At 42.2% G+C, this 19,415-nt stretch overlaps 3 protein-coding genes across 4 annotated transcripts in view; 2 read left to right on the top strand and 1 right to left on the bottom strand.

Annotated features, from left to right (window-relative positions):
* The first annotated feature begins 1,904 nt into the window (after window positions 1-1,904).
* Window positions 1,905-7,188, top strand: wdr31 (WD repeat domain 31). 2 transcript variants are annotated; one of them, XM_030358221.1, is made up of 10 exons: window positions 1,905-2,194; window positions 2,700-2,759; window positions 2,873-3,005; window positions 3,160-3,234; window positions 3,408-3,552; window positions 3,787-3,887; window positions 4,154-4,221; window positions 4,565-4,706; window positions 4,907-5,069; window positions 5,518-7,188. In XM_030358221.1, exons 2-10 carry the CDS (start codon window positions 2,713-2,715, stop codon window positions 5,703-5,705), a joined length of 1,062 nt encoding a protein of 353 aa, XP_030214081.1. In that variant the 5' UTR covers window positions 1,905-2,194; window positions 2,700-2,712; the 3' UTR covers window positions 5,706-7,188. The 2 variants fall into 2 exon arrangements, with proteins under 2 accessions (XP_030214081.1, XP_030214082.1); XM_030358222.1 differs by lacking the exon at window positions 1,905-2,194 and adding an exon at window positions 2,267-2,371.
* Window positions 7,189-7,297: 109 nt separating this feature from the next.
* bri3bp (bri3 binding protein) lies at window positions 7,298-11,577 on the bottom strand. Its single transcript, XM_030358223.1, has 3 exons — window positions 11,237-11,577; window positions 10,680-10,782; window positions 7,298-10,316 (listed from the first exon to the last, which is right to left on the bottom strand). The coding sequence occupies exons 1-3, from the start codon at window positions 11,417-11,419 to the stop codon at window positions 9,892-9,894; spliced, it is 711 nt and encodes a 236-aa protein (XP_030214083.1). The 5' UTR covers window positions 11,420-11,577; the 3' UTR covers window positions 7,298-9,891.
* Window positions 11,578-11,906: 329 nt separating this feature from the next.
* Window positions 11,907-19,415, top strand: part of stpg2 (sperm-tail PG-rich repeat containing 2) — a 49,672-nt gene continuing 42,163 nt past the window's right edge. The window contains exons 1-6 of the mRNA XM_030358220.1: window positions 11,907-12,470; window positions 12,561-12,670; window positions 12,944-13,111; window positions 14,378-14,551; window positions 16,619-16,737; window positions 17,567-17,678. Of these exons, the coding sequence (XP_030214080.1) occupies window positions 12,365-12,470; window positions 12,561-12,670; window positions 12,944-13,111; window positions 14,378-14,551; window positions 16,619-16,737; window positions 17,567-17,678 (789 nt within the window). The 5' untranslated portion in view covers window positions 11,907-12,364. The remainder of the gene's footprint in view (window positions 12,471-12,560; window positions 12,671-12,943; window positions 13,112-14,377; window positions 14,552-16,618; window positions 16,738-17,566; window positions 17,679-19,415) is intronic.

The following is a 19,415-nucleotide window of genomic DNA, read 5'->3' as shown; positions in this document are numbered from 1 at the left end:
ACACACACACACACACACACACACACACACACACACACACACACACACACACACACACACACACACACACACACACACACACACACACACACACACACACACACACACACATACACACACGCACACCCCCCCCCCCCCCCCCCCCCCACACACACACACACACACACACACACACACACACACACACACACACACACACACACACACACACACACACACACACACACACACATACACACACGCACACACATACACACTCTCCAACCTGTGGGAATCTGGGATAGTAGGCCACACGCTGGCACACATACTATGACTATGTTATTAGAGAATTATTGCATATGCTAAATGGGGTCTTGGGGAAAGACTGACATACAACTGTCACTCACGTGATATGGACAGGATGGCACGGAAATCTATTCTGACTAACAGGAGGTCATGTCATGCACCATGGATTGATTTGGACATTGTAGAAATTCTACCAGGTTTTCCGAAGTATGTCAGATTTGTCCTCTTATCACTCCTTTTACTATCAAATCTGTACCTTTGAGGAAGGAGATGGACGGCTATATGCATTGCTGACTGAATCACATCACTTGATAAAGTACTTTTATTATTTGTTTTGTCCATACGGAATTAGAACACATATTGTTAAACCCACAGACTTATTCCTTATGAGGGTCTGAGTCAGTCTCACTTGATTTTAGGACAACCAAACGAATCAAGGTGATCAAGAAAACAATAGCTCTTAGAACAAACACCAAAGGGTCATCAAACAAGAACTGCTCTGATCAGGGTCCTGGAAATCTAGGTGAGCTATGTATGTGTTGGGAAACAGTTTTCATCTATCATCAATCTGTTCGACAGCAGCATAAAGTAAAAGTTTGCCCTTCCTCACATATGTCATTGTTTGGAGAACAAGCTAACTGCACTGTTTATATAATGCAACGATGACAATACAAATATAGGTCTATTTTACTTCCTTACATCGAAAGGTCAGTGATATATTCCCAACCAACCCATTTGTGTAGACCTAAATATATATTTTCTGACCAAAAAAGTAGTCATTTTTATGACATTATTATTATTATTTTAATTAGGATACAAATTATAGTTTAACCCACTGATTAAATACAGTCTGACACAATAAAAAAAAGTTTGAATTCAGGCCAACACACAGATGTATTGAGCAGCGTTAATGGTAACCCAGCTAAGTGGCCCAATTAGATTAGAAATGGGGGCACCCGAGGGCTTCAGCAACTTTGTGCAAAGTAGAGACAGTTTCAATCACCATGATGTATTCCATTATCTCTTTTATTTGTGGTAGTCATCATAGCGACTTTATTCATTTCTGTAGTAATCTTATTAACCTTAAACCGAAAACAATACCATCCTATCGAATCCAGCATTGTACCCTATGATTGTAGCCTAGATACATTTCTAGCATCAATTCATCAAATCATTTTAGAATCAAAGATTTATTTTTAGTATACCGTTAACAACGTTTAGGAGGTTTAAATAGATTAGATACAATAGGTAAATGAAATATATACTTCCATGATGATCCATTAACAAGAAGTAAGTATCAGAGTGATAGAGAAAATTCTCTCTCTGGCTCTGGGAGGCCTATTATAGAAAGTGGGGTACAAATTACTATCATGGACCTATCAAGAAACACAGCTGGTACAATGCTACCAATTGTCCATACTTCAGATACTGTAACCATAGAATATAGTGTAGTCAAGAATGCAAGAAACATAAAAAAGGCTTCCTAGTTAGGGCTGCCTAGTACCACCTTCATTAAAGGCAGTGAATGACTCAACCCACAGGCTGCGCAATCAATCCTGGAGAAGTTGGTAACTTTTACTTTGAAGGATCCATCTCCTGGCTAGATTTCCTGTTGTTAGTTACCATGTGATCCAAGACCACGCCCTGGTTGCGATGGAAGCGTCGCTATGCCACCGCCCTGCAGGACGAGTCGCGTTACTCTCTAACCATTTGCTTTACGACAATTAATGTTGTGTGAATGTGTCATCATGAAGTTATCGGAGATGAACACGTGTTTCGTTTCCTTCAAGTTTCTTTGCTACTTTTTTGTTGCGCTCCCTGGGCATGAGAGACCAAAGCGAGATTAATTAGCATGCAAGCTAGCAACTTGTAGCTTCCCTGCAACTACATCTAACGTTACTTGTGACTGGTAAGAACCTGCCTTATAATGTCCGTCATGAACTATGTCTCCTCCCCCTTTCTAACATTAAACGGAACACCTATTTTCCCTTGTGTTTGCGTGAGCGTGTGTATTCTGGCGCAATGCATGGATGTATAGCAGGCATTTTTCCTAGGGGGTTGTTTGTGTGACTAATTGCATGTGACAGTAAGGATGCTGCCCTAATTGGATTTCAGTCTCCTCTTTCCTGTCATTTGTCTGGCGAGTGTGCGCGTGTGTGTGGCTGCACGCAGTTTGGTTTAATCTGCCCGTGCACGGCGGCTGCGGGCCAGACCCTTATGCAAGCTTTGGCCGTTACATATTTTAGGGAATTTAGCCATGAATTTAGCAGACATTGCTAAGCATGTTTGGTATTAGACAAATGCAATTGATCACTAACCCAAATGACTAACGTCTAATTTTGACGTATCATTTTCGTGCGAATTTATACTCAAGATGATTCACTCAGGGTTTCACTCTGCTTGTGTTTTATTAGTGGGGTTGCTGACATGGGCAAACTACAGAGCAAGTTCAGAAAGAGGTCACAACTGTACAGGTAAGTAAACAATAATAGTCTTTCTTGAATAGGCGTTATGTTTATGTCGACTTAAACCGGTACTTATAGAGGTGTGTGGGTGGGTGGGTGGGTGGGATTGTTTTCTTGTGCAGGGCGTCTCAGAGGGGTGCAGCAGATAACTCGACTGACAGTCAAGTCTTGCAATATGAACTTGCTCATCAGGGATCCATCAATACTGTCACAAATCTCAGCCCAGATCTGTGTGTGTCCGGAGGGAGTGACCAGGTAACCCAATAAAATGACTAGCTACTACAAAACAACGGCACCTGTTCCTCACCCAGATGAGAAGTAGTTTCATCAGTACGTAGAGGTCTGGCAGTGTGATTTATATGTGTGTGCAATGCACAATGATTTGCATGACCTTTTTCACTCCCTTCAGGCAGTGGTTGTGTACGACTGGAAACAAGGACGGATGTGTCAGTCGTTCCAGGGTCACACCCGAGAGGTTACCAAGGTAACGATACTATATCAGTACTTGTGGGTACCTGTCAACACATTGTGTATGCTTGTCATTTCATTTGAATGCATTCATTGTATTAATACTCATTGCTATTTAGCATCTGAGTTTCTCTCCTTGCGCCTCTTTTCTCTCTTTTCCATCCTTTCCTTGTCTCCGCTGTTCTCCAGGTTCAGTGTTATGCGGGTAGCACATGGATCTTCAGTGCCTCCCGGGATAAGAGTGTGTTAATGTGGGATCTGGACCAAGGGGACGAACCCATTCAGGAGTTCTGTGGTCATGAATTGGTGGTCAATGGACTTGCTGTCAGCCCTGGTACAGTACACACACACACACACACACACACACACACACACACACACACACACACACACACACACACACACACACACACACACACACACACACACACACACACACACACACACACACACACACCAGCCAATTAATGCAAACTTGTCTGTCGTGTCCCCCGGAGATAACTAGGGTCCAAATCTGTAATGAACAGCTTACTAACCCTGACCTGTGGTGGTGTGTATCTCCGTGCAGAAGGGAGGAAGCTGTGCAGTGGTTCCCGTGACAACTGGATGTGTCTGTGGGACATTGAATCTGGCCAATGTGAGCAAAGGCTCAACATCTCCAGAAATCTGGTGAGAAATTAATTTGTTTTAAAATAGAAACAATATAAAAGCAAATCCTATTGGTGTTGAGTACTAGTAATATATTATATCATCATTATCATAATCATCATTATCATCATGCTTATTTAGTTTGTCCAAATAGGCATATCGACTTGCACATCAGATGTGGGATATTCTCAATTATAATTAATAGCTAAAAATACAAATAAAGTATAATTCTTCAATTTCTGTTACTTGTTGGTGTGACACTGTATCTTTCTGTTGTTTGTTAACAGGTGACTCATGTGTGTTGGGTACCAGGAAGCTCGTCATTAGTCCAGAGTTCAGAGGACAAAACTATCAGGTACCGTAAGAGTCAATTACTACTTCACTTAATCGGTATAATTTTCAAGTAACTCATCCCTATATACAGCCTCCGAGGACATTATAAGCCCAAATGAGGAACATTACATTTAAATCCTAGGCACTCAAAGGGCCAGTGGGAACAGAAAGATGTGTCACATGACTGATATCAAGGCTTATATAGATGAATGCATAGGTATGCACATATAGTATGATTTCAGGGCCTACAGGAGGATGAGTTGGAGGAGTTATAGTTGATCTTTGTTTTTTTGTAGGCCTGTACACATCATTATTATCAGTGAATGGGTTGAGTTGTAAATGTGCGCATGCATCGATGAATGCAGGGTTTGGGACAGCCGTTCCTGGCAGGTGACCAACACATTTCCAGCCAAACAATACATCCAGACCCACTGTGACGTTTGTCCCAACGGAAACTACCTGGTGTCCAGCAGCAACGGCTTCGGGGGCCAAGGGTGTGAGGCTACGGTAAGAGCACACATTCTAGCAATGCATCTAGCACATTGAAAGCACGTATGAGGCAAACGTGACGGATACGCCAAGAAAAAACACATTTTCATGTAAATGCATGTGAAAGCGTTCTGTGAAATCTCCACAATGATTCTGTTCTGTCATGCAGGATGAATAATATTGATCCGTTGTTATGAATGTTTGTGCCGTCATTCTAGCTGTGGGATCTACGTCAGCCTGGGTGTAAGGTGGTGGAATACAGGGGGCACATCCAGACCACCGCCTGCTGTGTGTTTCTGCCTACTGGTCCCTCTGGCATATCCCGGGTGGCCACCTCCTCCCATGACGGCTCCCTCAAAATCTGGGATCAGAACACTGCCGGTAAATAGCCACCCGTAGAAGCGTGAAGCCAAGTGTTTCCAGACATGGGGCTTTGGACCCGTTTTGGGTCACCTAACAATGCATATGTGGTCATGTGAGAGTGGTGATTTACATGCTATGTTTCTTTTTATTAAGATCTTTTAAAATAGTACTGTATGTGCAAACAGGCTTGCCTTATGATTGATACAGCCTTTTACACGACCTCCAGATAAACTCTGGAGAATCAGTGTTTGGTTAAGAACACATTGAAGATTGTGAGAATTATATCTGGGCAATGTCTGGCTCACAGTGCTTGTGTGAAAGGCCTATTAGTGTGTAAAAGTAAATCATTAGCACAAAATATAAGAAGTTGGGGTCGCATGAATTTCCAGATCTAAAAGTGGTCACGGGCCCATAAAGTGCTGGCTTTAACATTCTCCATATCTCTCTGTTCCTGGTCCCCCTCCAGCCTGCATGGGAACATTGACGCTGGACGGCGCCGGCCCCCTGGTGTCTCTGGCTCCCAGCGACCCCAGCAGCCTACTGTGTGCCAGCTTCAACGCTGGGATCCACTTCATTCAGGTGGACGAGGTTTCGGGTCAGGGTTCTGGCCCTGGCGGTTCGGCATTGGACATAAAAGTAGTCGCTCGCTTTTAGTACAAACTCGCACCACCTGGTAGAATGATTTTTAATGTTGATTGTTTTTTTTATTTGTCTTTGAAGGATTTTTTGATTTTTCATGAAAGAAGTTTAAATTACTGATGGAGTTGTGACAATTTGGCAGGTTGGTGGGAAGGAAAGCTAATGCTTTGAACATGACGTCCATTTTGTTTTGCTCCAGTGTTTATTCGAAGCCGTTAATCTCTTGCTGCCAATTTTAAATTTGGTTTGGCCAATTTGGTTTCTTAATGTGAACTATAGGGGAAGTTGCAACTTCGGGATTTGAGTGGCAAGTACAAGGGAGTCGCCAATCAATATTATTTATGGTCGTAATGTCATGTTCGATGACTTGGATTTAGTTATGTAATCTCACGAAAACGAGGATAAGCCAACACGCTAAACAGTATATTTCATGTAGTCATCATGAAAGCCTGTAGCCCCCACTGCCATTTCATCACAGATGTGAAATCTGTAGTTTCATCAGCACATATCAACGCACACATTTTCCATAGATTTACAATGGTTAGAATATGGGTTTTTGGTGAATCTCAGAAACATTCTTCTTGTTAATGTTAATGTTTAATGAAAAAGAAAAAGATATTTCAGTAAATTTAGGGTAAATGTATTAAAATCCTTAACATTCAGAGAGAAGGGACCTCGATGAAGTAATATCCATTTGCTACACAGGTTTAGTGGTTAACTGATTAGAGAGAGGGAAGGATATCCGTTTCTGTTAAATGTTTCATACATTGCTTGGTCACATAACTTGTAGAAAAACATCAACACTGTCTGTGTTGTTTTCCTCCTCTTCTTATTCTTGCCCAAGGGACCAATAACTGACAGCTCACGTGAAGGAAAAATCAGAAATTGCATTTTTGTAGTAGGAGGGACTGGAGCAGAACAGATGCTGGCCAATGATAACTGGCATCCTCTCCTAGTCTAATGCCATAGTTATCGTACACATTGTGTAGACCAACAGAAAGCACTCTACATATTAGTCCTAGTAAAGTATTCAACTCTCTGACTTGGATTCTGTGTGCTGAGAACTGTGCAAGCACTACTAGCCATCTGAATGTGCTTCTATGTGTTTTTGGTAGAACAATCTCAACTTCTTCAAAAATGTACTAAGTTATAATGTACTCCTAATGTGCATTAGGGCTACATTGTAACTGCTATGAGTGATGTATTTCTGGATGCGTGTGGACACAATTTTTGACTGTGTCAGAGGGCATCAATTAGCACTGTGTGTACTGACCTTTTAGGGTTATGGTTGTAATGTTTTAAACTAGACAATGTGCAATGATAATCAAGAGATCTATATTAACGAGCAGGATGTAATCCTAGTTAGTTGTATTTATGTATAGAGTCTACTTGTAATATAAGACTATTTTTCTAAAATATCTTGCTCAGGAAATGTCTCGTCTACGTGTAAATCAGCATTTGATACAAAAATAAACGTTTTTATGATTTTTAAAACTTATTTCCTCAATGTACTGGTGTTTTATCTGATTCTCATTTCCTTACATGATTTGAATGTGGGCTTTGCCCTAAACAATGCGTTTAACTTGAACAAAATAAAAACAAGGAACTCAGTGGTGATAAAGTTTAATTCATTCACATCTGGACCTCATTTGCACTGTAAGACAACTTTTTTTTTTCCCAAAACTTTACTCTATTACAGATTCAGACAAACTCATAAAGTAGACAACAGGGAGACCCGTTTGGTGCTCCTGTCAATAATTCATAGAGGAAATTCTGAATTTTGGAGGAATGAACACGACACTCAGCAAATAACTTAACCATGCATACACTCAAAAAGCTAACATGAGAGAACATGAAAACCCAAACAACGGCCAGAAAATAAACTGCTTAATTGAAGTGAAGACTTAGTTCAGAAAACCAAAACGGCTTACATGATTTTTTTGCGGATTAACAGGATTCTTGAGTTGTTACACCCTGCTTATTACTTTGCAGCCTCTGCCACAAATAATTAAAAATGTACTTTTGATTGGAAGCACCCCATTTTGGAATATCAAATTCCTTATCTATTTAATTCTAGGCCCCATTACATTATCCCCACGAGGCACTCTGCGTGGCTACCCTGGTTTGATGTTCTTAAGAGAAGTTGTTCCAATAAGCTGAAGCGCTGATATACTGGGCAATATTGGTCTGGACACCAATATGGTCTTGGTGTCCAGACACCAAGGAAATTTTAGAGACTAGCATACCGCATTCATTAAACCGATTTGACCTTCATATCACAGACATTCTCTGGCTTCAGCATCTCATGCTGGAAAATAAATCTGAATATTCAACATGTTCTACAATAAAAGTTGACAAGAATATATATTACATATCTGAATAACACAGCGCTAGGGTCAGGCAAGTATTTCAATCTTTGCCGACAACACCATCAACACAAGTTAAAGAAATAGATATTGTAAAAGATAGTTATTTAAAATAGTGCAATGGGCAGTCAGGGTTAATAGAGATCATTACAAAGAACACAAGAGGTGGTATGCAAGAAAAACCCAAACACAGCAACTAGACATTATCGTGTGCGTCTCAATTGTAACAAAAAAAAAAAAAAAAAACATAAAAAATACAGTACTGTGAAGAATGAAGGCCAAAACAATACAAAATTAAATAAAAGGCAGATGTGATGAACCAAAACGAAAAAAGTTTTGGTAGTCGTTTCCACAAAAATGTCACGCAGGTTATTTAAACAGTTTTACAGAAAAGATATTAGAAAAATAATAGGCTGTTGTTTCACAATTTTAAAGCTAATCCATTTAACTAACATTCAAGTCCAGGAATGATTAAATGAGAATGAGATGTGTTCACGATCACAATGTTTCCGGAAAAAAAATGACAACTAAATTCCACGTACAATATCTGACCACCAATGGATATCGCTGACTCAATAATATCAATCCATCTGGTTGTTATTGATAACTTAATTTGAAAACCCATCAGCTTTAACTATTAGGTCAACTCAAAAGGTAGTAGAAAGACATTTGGACAGCAATAAAAAGGCCATGCTAGTTTTTCAGGACACAAAAGAGTATGTTGAAAAATGCGTCGGTATGCAATGGTAACACCATGAGCACTATCCCTTGGTACATGTGAAGCCTAGTCAACTCTCCCATTCTTCCTACTCGACACATCGTTTCCCCCTCAACCGCTGTATATTTAGGATATTAAATCCAGATGACATTTGACATATCCAATTGTATTTTTGTATTTAATATTATGCTTATGTCCCTGAGATAGCGTTGCCTTGTGTCATTTCCATTAGTTTGTCTTATCCAGTGCCTGTCTAAAGTTCAAACAGTGACCACACCCATATCCCAACAATGCACCCAATTACATGTGTGACCTGCGTGAGAACTTGTACAAAATACCAGTAAATGCAGTAAGAAAAAGGGGTTCCTGATACCTGCTCTTATGGAAACTAATGTCACAATATTCTGTGGCATTAGCAGTTGAAACGGAACAGAGAGGGTCAATAAAATGGAATTGTCAGACATGAGAGCTCGATGGGAATGGTAAGAAAGATGGTTGGGTAACCGCGCGCGCGCACACACACACACACACACACACACACACACACACACACACACACACACACACACACACACACACACACACACACACACACACACACACACACACACACACACACACACACACACACACTTTCCAAAAGGGAAAGACAAAGTTGATAAAAACATTCAGGACCTAGGGGATATTCACAATAATTTAAAAGGAAACCAACTTCAGATAATATGTTGTCGTTATTACAAACCTGGATCTATTCCAAGTGTCACGATGAATACCAGATTGAGAGTTTTTTCTGAAGCAAAACTGTTGTACAAATCAGTTTCAAAAGGAAAATGTGTTATTAATACCTTGTACTGCAGATGGACCTAACCTTAGAAACATTTCACTCAAAATACTCGATATAAATAGAGTGCCAGGTGTAAATAAACTGAAAGCTATACCTATTATTTTGTGACATTTGCCTAAACTATCGTTCGTCATCGTTTCGAATGGAGATCTCAACAAAACTCAAGAACAGCAGTGTCAACACCAAGTTATTGCCGTCAAATGTGCCCATGGGAACTCCCAAACTATCACCCCCAGAATCCCCTGCGCCAACCCCCTAGCACATTCCCCCCCTCTACTTCTCCGCTGATCGGTCCATGCTTTCCATGATGCGACACAGCCTGATGTTGAGCAGCCTGACCTGGGTGTCCAGCTGGTCGATCTTCTCCTCCAGGGAGCCGGCCCCGCCGCCGCCGCGGCGCCAGAAGGCGCCCACGGGCCCCGTCATGAAGTACACCGCCATGACGAAGCACAGCGGCAGCACGGCGCGCTCCGGGTCCCCCTCGAACTTCTGCAGGATGTAGAGGCAGGCCATGGCGAAGAGGAACACGCGCACCGCCCAGAAGAAGCGGCCGAACACCGAGTGGAGCAGGTAGTAGAGGCCGCTCAGGAAGAGGGACAGGCACCAGTAGGCCAGCAGCACGGCAGCCACCAGCAGCAGGGCGCGGGCCGGGGAGTTGGTCAGCGAGGTGGGGCTGAAGTAGTGGCTCATGTTGGAGGCTGGGAAAGGCAAGGCAAGGTGAGTCATGGAGCAGCCTTTCAAATAGACATTTAAGAAAGGGACATCATTTCACTATGGAGGGCTCTTTTAAATCTATATCAGAACTTTTATCTGGACACTAAAACACACCACACGGTCTGTTAAAAACATTCTCACAGTAGGAATTCTAGATTTAGGATTCCTTTATTTTTATATAGCCCTCACCCATCGTTCATCTATGGCAGATAGTACACTGAGTACTAGGTAGGTTGATAAGGAATGTAATGGCTAATCAACATCACACCTTGTGGTATATCTGAGATCCGAAGAACAATAATTTGCTAAATTAATAATTATGCATAATAAGTTTAACATAAACGTACAATCGATGCCCATGACATCCAGCAGATCTGTCCAAATCTTCCAGATAGAGTCGACAAAGCCGTCAACTCCATGGACAAAACGTTCGGTTGTCTTGGAGAAAAACTGAAAGAAAGATGCATGTAATTAAGTAAATGCAATTTTCAGTACTTGGTTGTGGGAGTTTTTTCAATTAGTGTTGTGGCAATGAGGTAGAGCTATTGGGGGCAGTTAGTGAACAAACATGTCACAATTTCCCCATAGGATGTTTTGGACAACAAAATATAACTGCTGCCGTCATGGCCAATGGGCTTGCGCCGTGTGTAAACTACGTCATAAAGCCGAGTTTCTGTGTTTTCGGCAATAAAACCAATAAAATATGTTCGTTTTATTTTTAATTCAAATAGTTAAAAAAATGTTTTAGCGTTGCTTGAGCGGGATGTCAAGATTAACCTCAAAATGGCAACCGTAGATGAGTGTCCACTGACCTACTCCCATTCAGTAACTGAAAACCTCCCTCACTGCTTACTTATAATCGGTTACATGGTCTCGATTATTGTTGGATGCACATTTTACCAACCTTGTACAATCCTCGAATATTTTCTTCGCCAAATACATTGCTGAGGGTCTGGTAGATACCGTTCGCCGCCCGGCGGAAGCTGTTCTGGTTGCTGGAGTCTTTCCTGTTCCTTGCAGCCTCCGCCACACAGAACAAAGACACCAACACACACGACAGCACGGTCACGATCTTTAACCCCTTCATATTACAGAGTAGTCAACGACTAATGGAGTAAGGATTTCGTGTAAGTGATTGGAAATAAATGAATGGAAAGCAGTTGGCCAGATGACACCGAGGAAGCAGATGACAGCAGGAAAGGATGTGATGCTAGCAACAGGGTCTTCTTCGAGGGATACGGTTGGCCCGTCACGCTCCTCAAGTCCATTGCGCCCCCCTATCGGCATGGCGTCACTTCAGAATTTATTTTCAACTTCAACCTTTCATGATTTTTATCCTTCAGCTTTAAACGCCCTCGTTTTAAATTAGGTCACAAAAGATGATCTTTCAAACAACATGGGTCTTTATTAGCCTTGGATCTTACTCCCCCCCCCCCTCCGCTCCCATTATATTCACTGTAATCACTTTAAATCATCACGTTTACTAAATTATTAAGTAGTTCGTATGCATTACTGTAAAATAAGTAATTTTATATATTCAAAAAATGCACATTATTTGTTTAGTTTTCAAGGATGATTTTAAAATACATCATTATTACATTAAAATGTAGTCATAATGATATGTCTATTTGTCATATATGGACTATTCTCTGTCGGCAGGTGGCGGTATTGAGCCATTTAGAACATGTCACAACTTCTAAACCTGTTTAGGAATCCCAAAATGTTATTCATCATTTGGTCTTTCTGGACAATCAAATAACAAACCAGCAACATACATTTATTAAATAATTGGTCATGGGTTCATTGTTTTATTTCCACGTGTGCAGTGGTACAATGTTATATACACGCCGCGCGTTAGTACGCACATTATGCAGCGTGTCCAAGCAACGACGCTCACAAAGTAACATAGCGCCCAGTGAGAGAGAGAGACAGTGGACGAATGTATTCGATAGAGATCAGAAAAAGAAAGAAGAAAGTCGTTTTAGCGATGCATTAATCCATTAATCAATTAACTCGAAGCCTAGTAATCAACATGTATGGACGTGCTCAAAGAGTAACGTTCTCCACCGTGGGCAGTACACCTGCCGAAGTCGGACCAGGGTCATACGACGTTATCCCAAACAAACATGCTAAATCAGGTATTATTTGCTGTTTCAGTGGATACAAATGTATTTGAAGTTGTTATATAATGTTGTAAGAATCCACTTGACTATTACAATTGTCCCCAGATTGCTTTGCCCCATTCCTTTCCCTGGCCGACAGAGGTTCCGCGTTCAGCATGTCCAGTGACTGCATATTCTTTCCTGGACCTGGACAGTATGACTGCTCACAGTTTAAGGTAGGCTATCAGTTCACACTTGTACGTCTCTAGCGTCATTACAACGGATAATTCCATTGTATCAGTAGTTTGAAACAGTTCGCAGTTTAGTAATGCTTCTTAAGAACATCCGTTCTCATTAACGTTTCTAAATATCAGCACATTTCACATAGCAATACAGACGGATGTAAAATACGTTTTAAAACGTTTTTAAAGAAAATAGTGACCAATATAAAATAAAAAACATTGTCTCATGAGCGTCCCTCTCATCTGGCGTCTTTCCTTTCCCTACAGTCCAAGATCCAGGGTGGTCAGACTCTCCAGAACCGCACCAGGCGCTTTCAGGAGCAGCTTTCGGAGGGCCCGGGCCCTGGGGCCTACAATGTACTGCCAGCCTCGGGGAACCTGCTAAGAGCCAAGTCAGCCAAAGAGAGGCTGGCTAGGAAGGGCCTTAATAGTTCGGTATGCAATATTAAGTAACGCTAATAGAAGCTGATTGCTAACCATCGCAGGAAGGAGGGATCCCTCTTCTGTTCCTTCTGAAAAGCTTGTGGAGTTCCCCAAAAGAAAATACTAGAGGGGACTTGACTGAAGCTAATGCTAATGCAAGTAAAAAAATAACCGCAAGCGCACAATTAAAAGTCAAGAACACACTAATGCAAGATATATAAATATGAGAAATAATTATGAAGGAAAGATGTGATGAAGACGTTCCACTTAATGCAATACTGTGCCTCGGCTTTCAGGTGAGCTGCAAAGCAATGGCCAAATGTCATGTTCAGCATGCTATAATTGGGATTCGAACTCTCAACCCAAGGATCACCTGTTGAAGGCATTATCGCATTGAGCCACTGATAAACCTGAATTGCAGCCTCATTCACGTGGTCAAAATTTCTATTGATAAGCATTCAACATCCAGAAACCTCCAATAACACATTTCTCAAGTAAATTAAGGGTTTTCTTAAAAGCATATGCCTGAAAAATCTTTGAAATTCTGGGGAAATTAAACCTTTGTATTCAAGAACACTGACGAAAGAAATATAAATATGACAGAGTTAATTATAAATGAAAAATGGTTAAAGAAGAAGTTCCCCTTAATACCATACTGTGTCTTGGCAGTCAGATTCTTGGAAACTAATGAGCAGGAATGTTTATTGCCTGATGAATTTCAGGTGCTGTTCAATGTTGTGTTTCTTAAATGAGTGGCAATGACAGAATGTCATGTTCAGCTTGTTCATAATCCTCTAATCAGGATTCAAACTTTGCTGCTTGTACCCCAAACAAGGCAGAGTGCAGGGCAGTGAAGGAAGTGTCTATATTAAGTGGTTTTTGCAAAAGTTCTGTTGGCGGTTTTCAGCCCCTTTTCGCTGGCTGACTAGAATGAGTCACCAAGGGCAGTGGCCAAGGGACTGATAACCTCTTATATCAAATTAACATTTAGAGCTCTGGCTCAGCTACCATTGAGACCTAAGCGACGCTTGTAAAAAGGCTCTTCTATTGGAAGATGTTTTCACATAATGCAGTTTAAAATAGATAATTTGAGAAATGTTATCTTATATATCTTAGTGATATCATGTCAGGACTAACACAAGAAGCTGATATTGTAATGGACGTATTTGTTTTGATCCTTTTTCGACAAGTTCCCTTTCTTTTACTTTCTGTCTGATCTTCCGGTCTCTCGCTCCCTGTTTCTCTTGTTTTTCTCTTCCCCTCTCTCGGTCTTTGCAGGGTCTGCAGGCAGTCCCCAACCAGGTGCGACTGGGCTCCCAGGCAGGCATCCCGTCTATCCCATCCCCGGGCCAGGCCTATGGCTACCAGCACGACTCGATGGGCGCGCTCTGTAAGCAGCCGCCCCCGGCCAGAGACGTCACCCTGGGCCCGGCCTTCTACAACCCACTGCTGGTACTGCAGCACATATCACCTTCCCAGACACAAATGCACTAATCACACACACACGCACTCACACAAACACACGCACAGTTATTTAGTGTGTCAGAGAATTTACCAGAGGATACATCACTGTGGGTGTCTGTCTGAGAGCACCTACTCTGCCCATGAGATGTGGTCCATTAGTGGCAGGCAGATCTAATGCACATCTTTTGAACCCTCCCAACTTATTTCCATAGCTAATGAATGCGGGGCCACTTAAAAAACTCACAGCACAACGACGCTCACCCATTATACACGGCAACAAAGAGGGCCATTAGGAATTTTTCGTTAAGCCATATTTGAATATTCACATAAAAATGCCCTGGATGAAGCTATTATTCAATGCTTAATGACCAGGGGGAGAAGTAGAGGTGTCCTTGAGTGGTGGGCCGAGGTTGAGTCAACGTGCGGGCGGGGAGGAAGTGGGGGCCGTGACTTCGGAGCTCCCAACGCCTGCATCAATACTGTCCTGCGAGTTTCTCGATTCCATTTATTTTCTGCTTGGTTTGAATCCACCTTTTGTGTGCAAGTACATTATATCTTGCACATCATCAATATGTAATTGTTTTCTGCCTCTCGTCTCAATCATTGGGCATAAAAGCCTCTACTAAAAGCCTAATTGTTATTATGAATAAACAGATTTAGCTGAGTAAACTATCCACATAAATATTTGTCTGTGTATTGACTGACAAAATGGAACCACTAGTTGGCAGTCTGTGGGTTGGCGGTGACAGCACAGCTGACAGCCTTCAGAAACTATTTAAATGAGTGCCGGTGAGGAATGGTAGAAGAAATACCTCAGAAGACATATTGAATCAATTAGATTCATGACCCCCGCAGGTTAGATGAAAACATCTTAGTGGTCTTTTTGGGGCTGTGAGGTCATGGCATGAGGGGGAATTCTGAGGTAACTTGGAGAAATGCCAACGGCCACATCTGCAGACTCAAATGTACTTGGACATTTTCAGAGGAATTTGAAAGTCCCTTTGTGCCATTTAATCAAAGTGGAAAGACAGTGTTTGTACCCCAAGCACCGTTTTTGTTGGTTTGTTTTTAAAGCCCTCCTTGATGACATCACTAGACAGTTGTGTGAGTGCTGAGCTCAATGTCATCTGTGTTATGGCTTAAGCTTGTTCAATTTGTGTTTGTCGGAGACTCCAAATGCTGATGCCAAACTGCTTCCAGTTCTTTTGGCACATCAACAAACCAGTTCCCTCTTTGTTCTTATCAAAAACTGATCAAAACATCCCAGAGGGCATAAGCTCAGATATTTTCAACAATGACTTTCTAAGTCGGGATAAGGAGAAAAAAGAAAGAGTGCTCCAAAGTTCTCAAAGCGCTTCAAAGAGAAAACTTGGGCTGCCATGTGGAAGATACGTCAATTGCCATAATTCATTTATTTAGAAACTTGTAATGCTTCCAGCATAAAATAAATGACCTTCATGGTCTACAAACAAGTTTCGATATCTTGTGGAGAATACACATAATGGCTTTGCTCCTCTTTGTTATTTTCACAGTTACATAGAAAATCCATAATGCGTTATCCATAAAGGGGACTGAAAAGTAACTGCAGATATTTTTCCTCTGTTCGCCGTGATATTATACTTCTCTGGTGTGTCGATATTCTCCAGTCCAAGGGAACATCCTTCTGCTCCCCATCTTATCTTTAAAACATGCAGTGCCCAGCTGGAAGGACTACAAACCCTCTGCATTTGGAGGATCGTTCAAGAGTATTCTCCTATCTTTCCCCTGCCATCCACAAGCTAGTATCTTGAAAACACGGTGGAGACACTAATTGCCTCCTCCTATACTCTGATGGCCTTTCTAGGGCATTCTACTGTGGAGGAAGGGTGCGCGAGTAGACCTGATAGGTCCGGAGCGAAGCCTTGATGTATAGCTGGGGGAGATAAGAGAAGACGGAGGGTCTCGGCCCGACCCTGACATGCCTGAACTTCTTGTTTCATTCAGCCCCGGTGTCTTGCCGTTTATTCTCTCTTTCTCTTTCTTTTTCGCTTTCTCTTTCTCTTTCTCACATCCTAGTCAGAGCAAGAGAGTTCTGTCCACAAATATAAAGGCGTCCATTTCGGGAACATGACCGGGAAGAGAGCGGAGGTGAAGATTTCCGAGGGCCCGGGTCCGGGAAAGTACAAACTAGACCAGTGAGTACCACACCACTTTCAACAGCCAATCACATTCGAAACGTACAGCAGGAAACGTGTTCAGCTGTAAATAAGGTGTCTATTTTGGTGCACTCACATATTTGAACAGATCATTATTTTTAAATATTTGTATTCGCCGGTCAACTCCACCTGCGGTTCCTTATATTGGGACAGCACAAATAAAAAGAAAATGGACGGATCAACAGATGACACACCCCATATAATTATAGTAATATTTGTCGTTTTTGGTATTTTTACGAATATTGGCAGCCGTGATAAAGGAACAATAAGGCTTGCGTAACACAAGCCCGAAAGCAGCTAATATTGGAGAGTAAATAGTCTTATTGAAGAGTTTGCGGAATAGACGATCTGTCCAGACAGCATGAAATATTACTCCGGTCTTTCTGGAGCCAAGGTATTATGTTTGACATCACTCACCTCGCCCAGGCCGTGCCTGCGCCTTACTAAGCACTTTGAGAATATTGAGCAGCGTTATTCACAAAGGCATCAACAACAACTAATCCAATAGCGTGGGAGGGCCACTGCAGACACATACCCACAACCAACACAAACGCAGAAATAACAGTATTGAAGACACTCAAAAGCGAGTATGCATTTCGGGTCGAATGCACTCATGGTAATTATTTTATAAAAGACAGCAGTGCAAAGCATCCATTTCATCTCATAGTGGCTGTCCTGAACTGGTTATTTTCATGCTTTCCTTATTTCCTTTTTACCTTCCTTCCTTCCTTCCTTCCTTCCTTCTTTCCTTCCTTCCTTCCTTCCTTCCTTCCTTCCTTCCTTCCTTCTTCCCTTCCCTCCCTCCCAGAGTCCAGCGGTCCACCTATGAGAATGTGAACTTGCGTAGTGAGCAGAGGAGCAGGCTGGAGCCCAGCCTCCCTCGCTACCATGAGCTGGTGGTGATGCAAGAGGAGAAGAAGGTACTGCCAACGTTTGTCTGCATCAATGTATGGTCCTGAGTGTCTTGTTTTATCCCTCTGTGTCACCGTGTTTTGTCTTAGGTCCCTCACACACATAGCTCGTGTGCGTCTCTGTATAACCATGAATTGTTGAAGTATAAGTGTCTGTGTGTGTGTGTGTTTATCTGTACCTAGTACCTATATTTGGCGGGGTGGCAAGGTCAGTTCAGAAAATGTCTAGAAAGTGTGTCTATTAGGGGTGTGCATCTCTCCTTTATATGACGATCCGATACGTATCTAGATACATGTGCTACAATACGATTCAGGGACGATACATTTTAATGTGGAACGATTCGATGCGATTCGAGGCAATGTACTAATGATCCGGTGCGATCAATCTGATAGATACAGTTAATATTCGTTTAACGTTAACACAATAATTTTCTATTAATTAAAATAATGCGGAGACGCAGGGCGCGCGCGGACATATACACAAACACACACGCGGACCCGCCCGCTACCTTAAGTTTCATTTTCCGGAATCGTATGGAAACGGAATGAAATGTGTTGACTGTCTTGATATCAGGCCGAAGCTTCACTCAACCGAATTGCAACGTTAAATCGCTGCGGATCGACAGATTCTTGGACATTTTAAATGGATTCAGGGGCCTACGTATCGATGTAGTCGCATCTGTGTTAATCCAACCAGATACCGATTTGTTTCGGTGAATCGTAACACCCCTAGTATCTATGCATATACGCTATTTATCATAGTGGACATATTCATCATATATAGTCATCAGAAAACCCAATGGTGAAAAATGGGGCCTGCATTCTGATTTCCAAGGCCAAAGCAAATTCCTTATTCCTATTGAGTGTGAGGTGCCACAATTATCTTGGTTTGAATTACCTGTGAACTGTCCCTGCACAAGATGTCTAACCTTATCCTCCCTGCTCATTAAGCACATCTACAATTCAATGCAAGTCGCTTTGTTGAATGTCTGCTAAACTACTCAATACTATAAAGTTAGACATAGTATGCAGGACATAGTACACCCGACAAACCATCTCATGATCTTGTAGGAGGATTATTATTATTATTATTATGGCTCATTCACATGCCTTCCAACACACATCATTGTCAGAGCAGAACACTAATTTGTGCTGGGCTGTTAAATATTGTAAGTAGTATATGAATTCTTAATATAAATACTGCTCTCAAGTCATGTCAGCACTCAAGATGTAAATATTTAGTTTACCTTACCACCCCTAGAGGGCAGTAGAGCATAAGCTTTTTGCAGAAGTAGCCGCACGCACAACCGCACCCGCACGCACTACCGCGCCCGCACGCACAACTGTGCCCACACGCACGCATGGTCACACGCACGGTCACTCAGTCATTGATACACCGTAGCTGGAGGAGTGGTGGGGAGTAACTCACCTGTGTATGAACTTGAGCATGCAGCCAGGATAAGGCTACCTGAGCCCTCCTCCTTTCCTCTCCGCTCGCTGGCTTTGAGTGGGTGAGGCAGAGTTTGAGAAACGCCTGGCTACGTTTTATGGGGAGCTGGAGGGGGTGGGGTGGGGGGGGGGGGGGGGGGGGGGGGGGGGTTAGGTGAACCTGCCCTGCCTGTCAAGGTCTTCATCCTCTCTGTTCGGTTTTCTTTAATCGTCTTCTCTCATCTTCTCTTTTTGCCCCTCTTTTCCACAGCGTCATTCGTTACTGCAATGGCTTGCAAGATCTATAGAAATAGATGT

This window comes from Gadus morhua, chromosome 6 (genome assembly GCF_902167405.1).
Source record: "Gadus morhua chromosome 6, gadMor3.0, whole genome shotgun sequence".
NCBI lineage: Eukaryota > Metazoa > Chordata > Actinopteri > Gadiformes > Gadidae > Gadus > Gadus morhua.
This window is presented reverse-complemented; position numbering and strand designations above follow the sequence as displayed.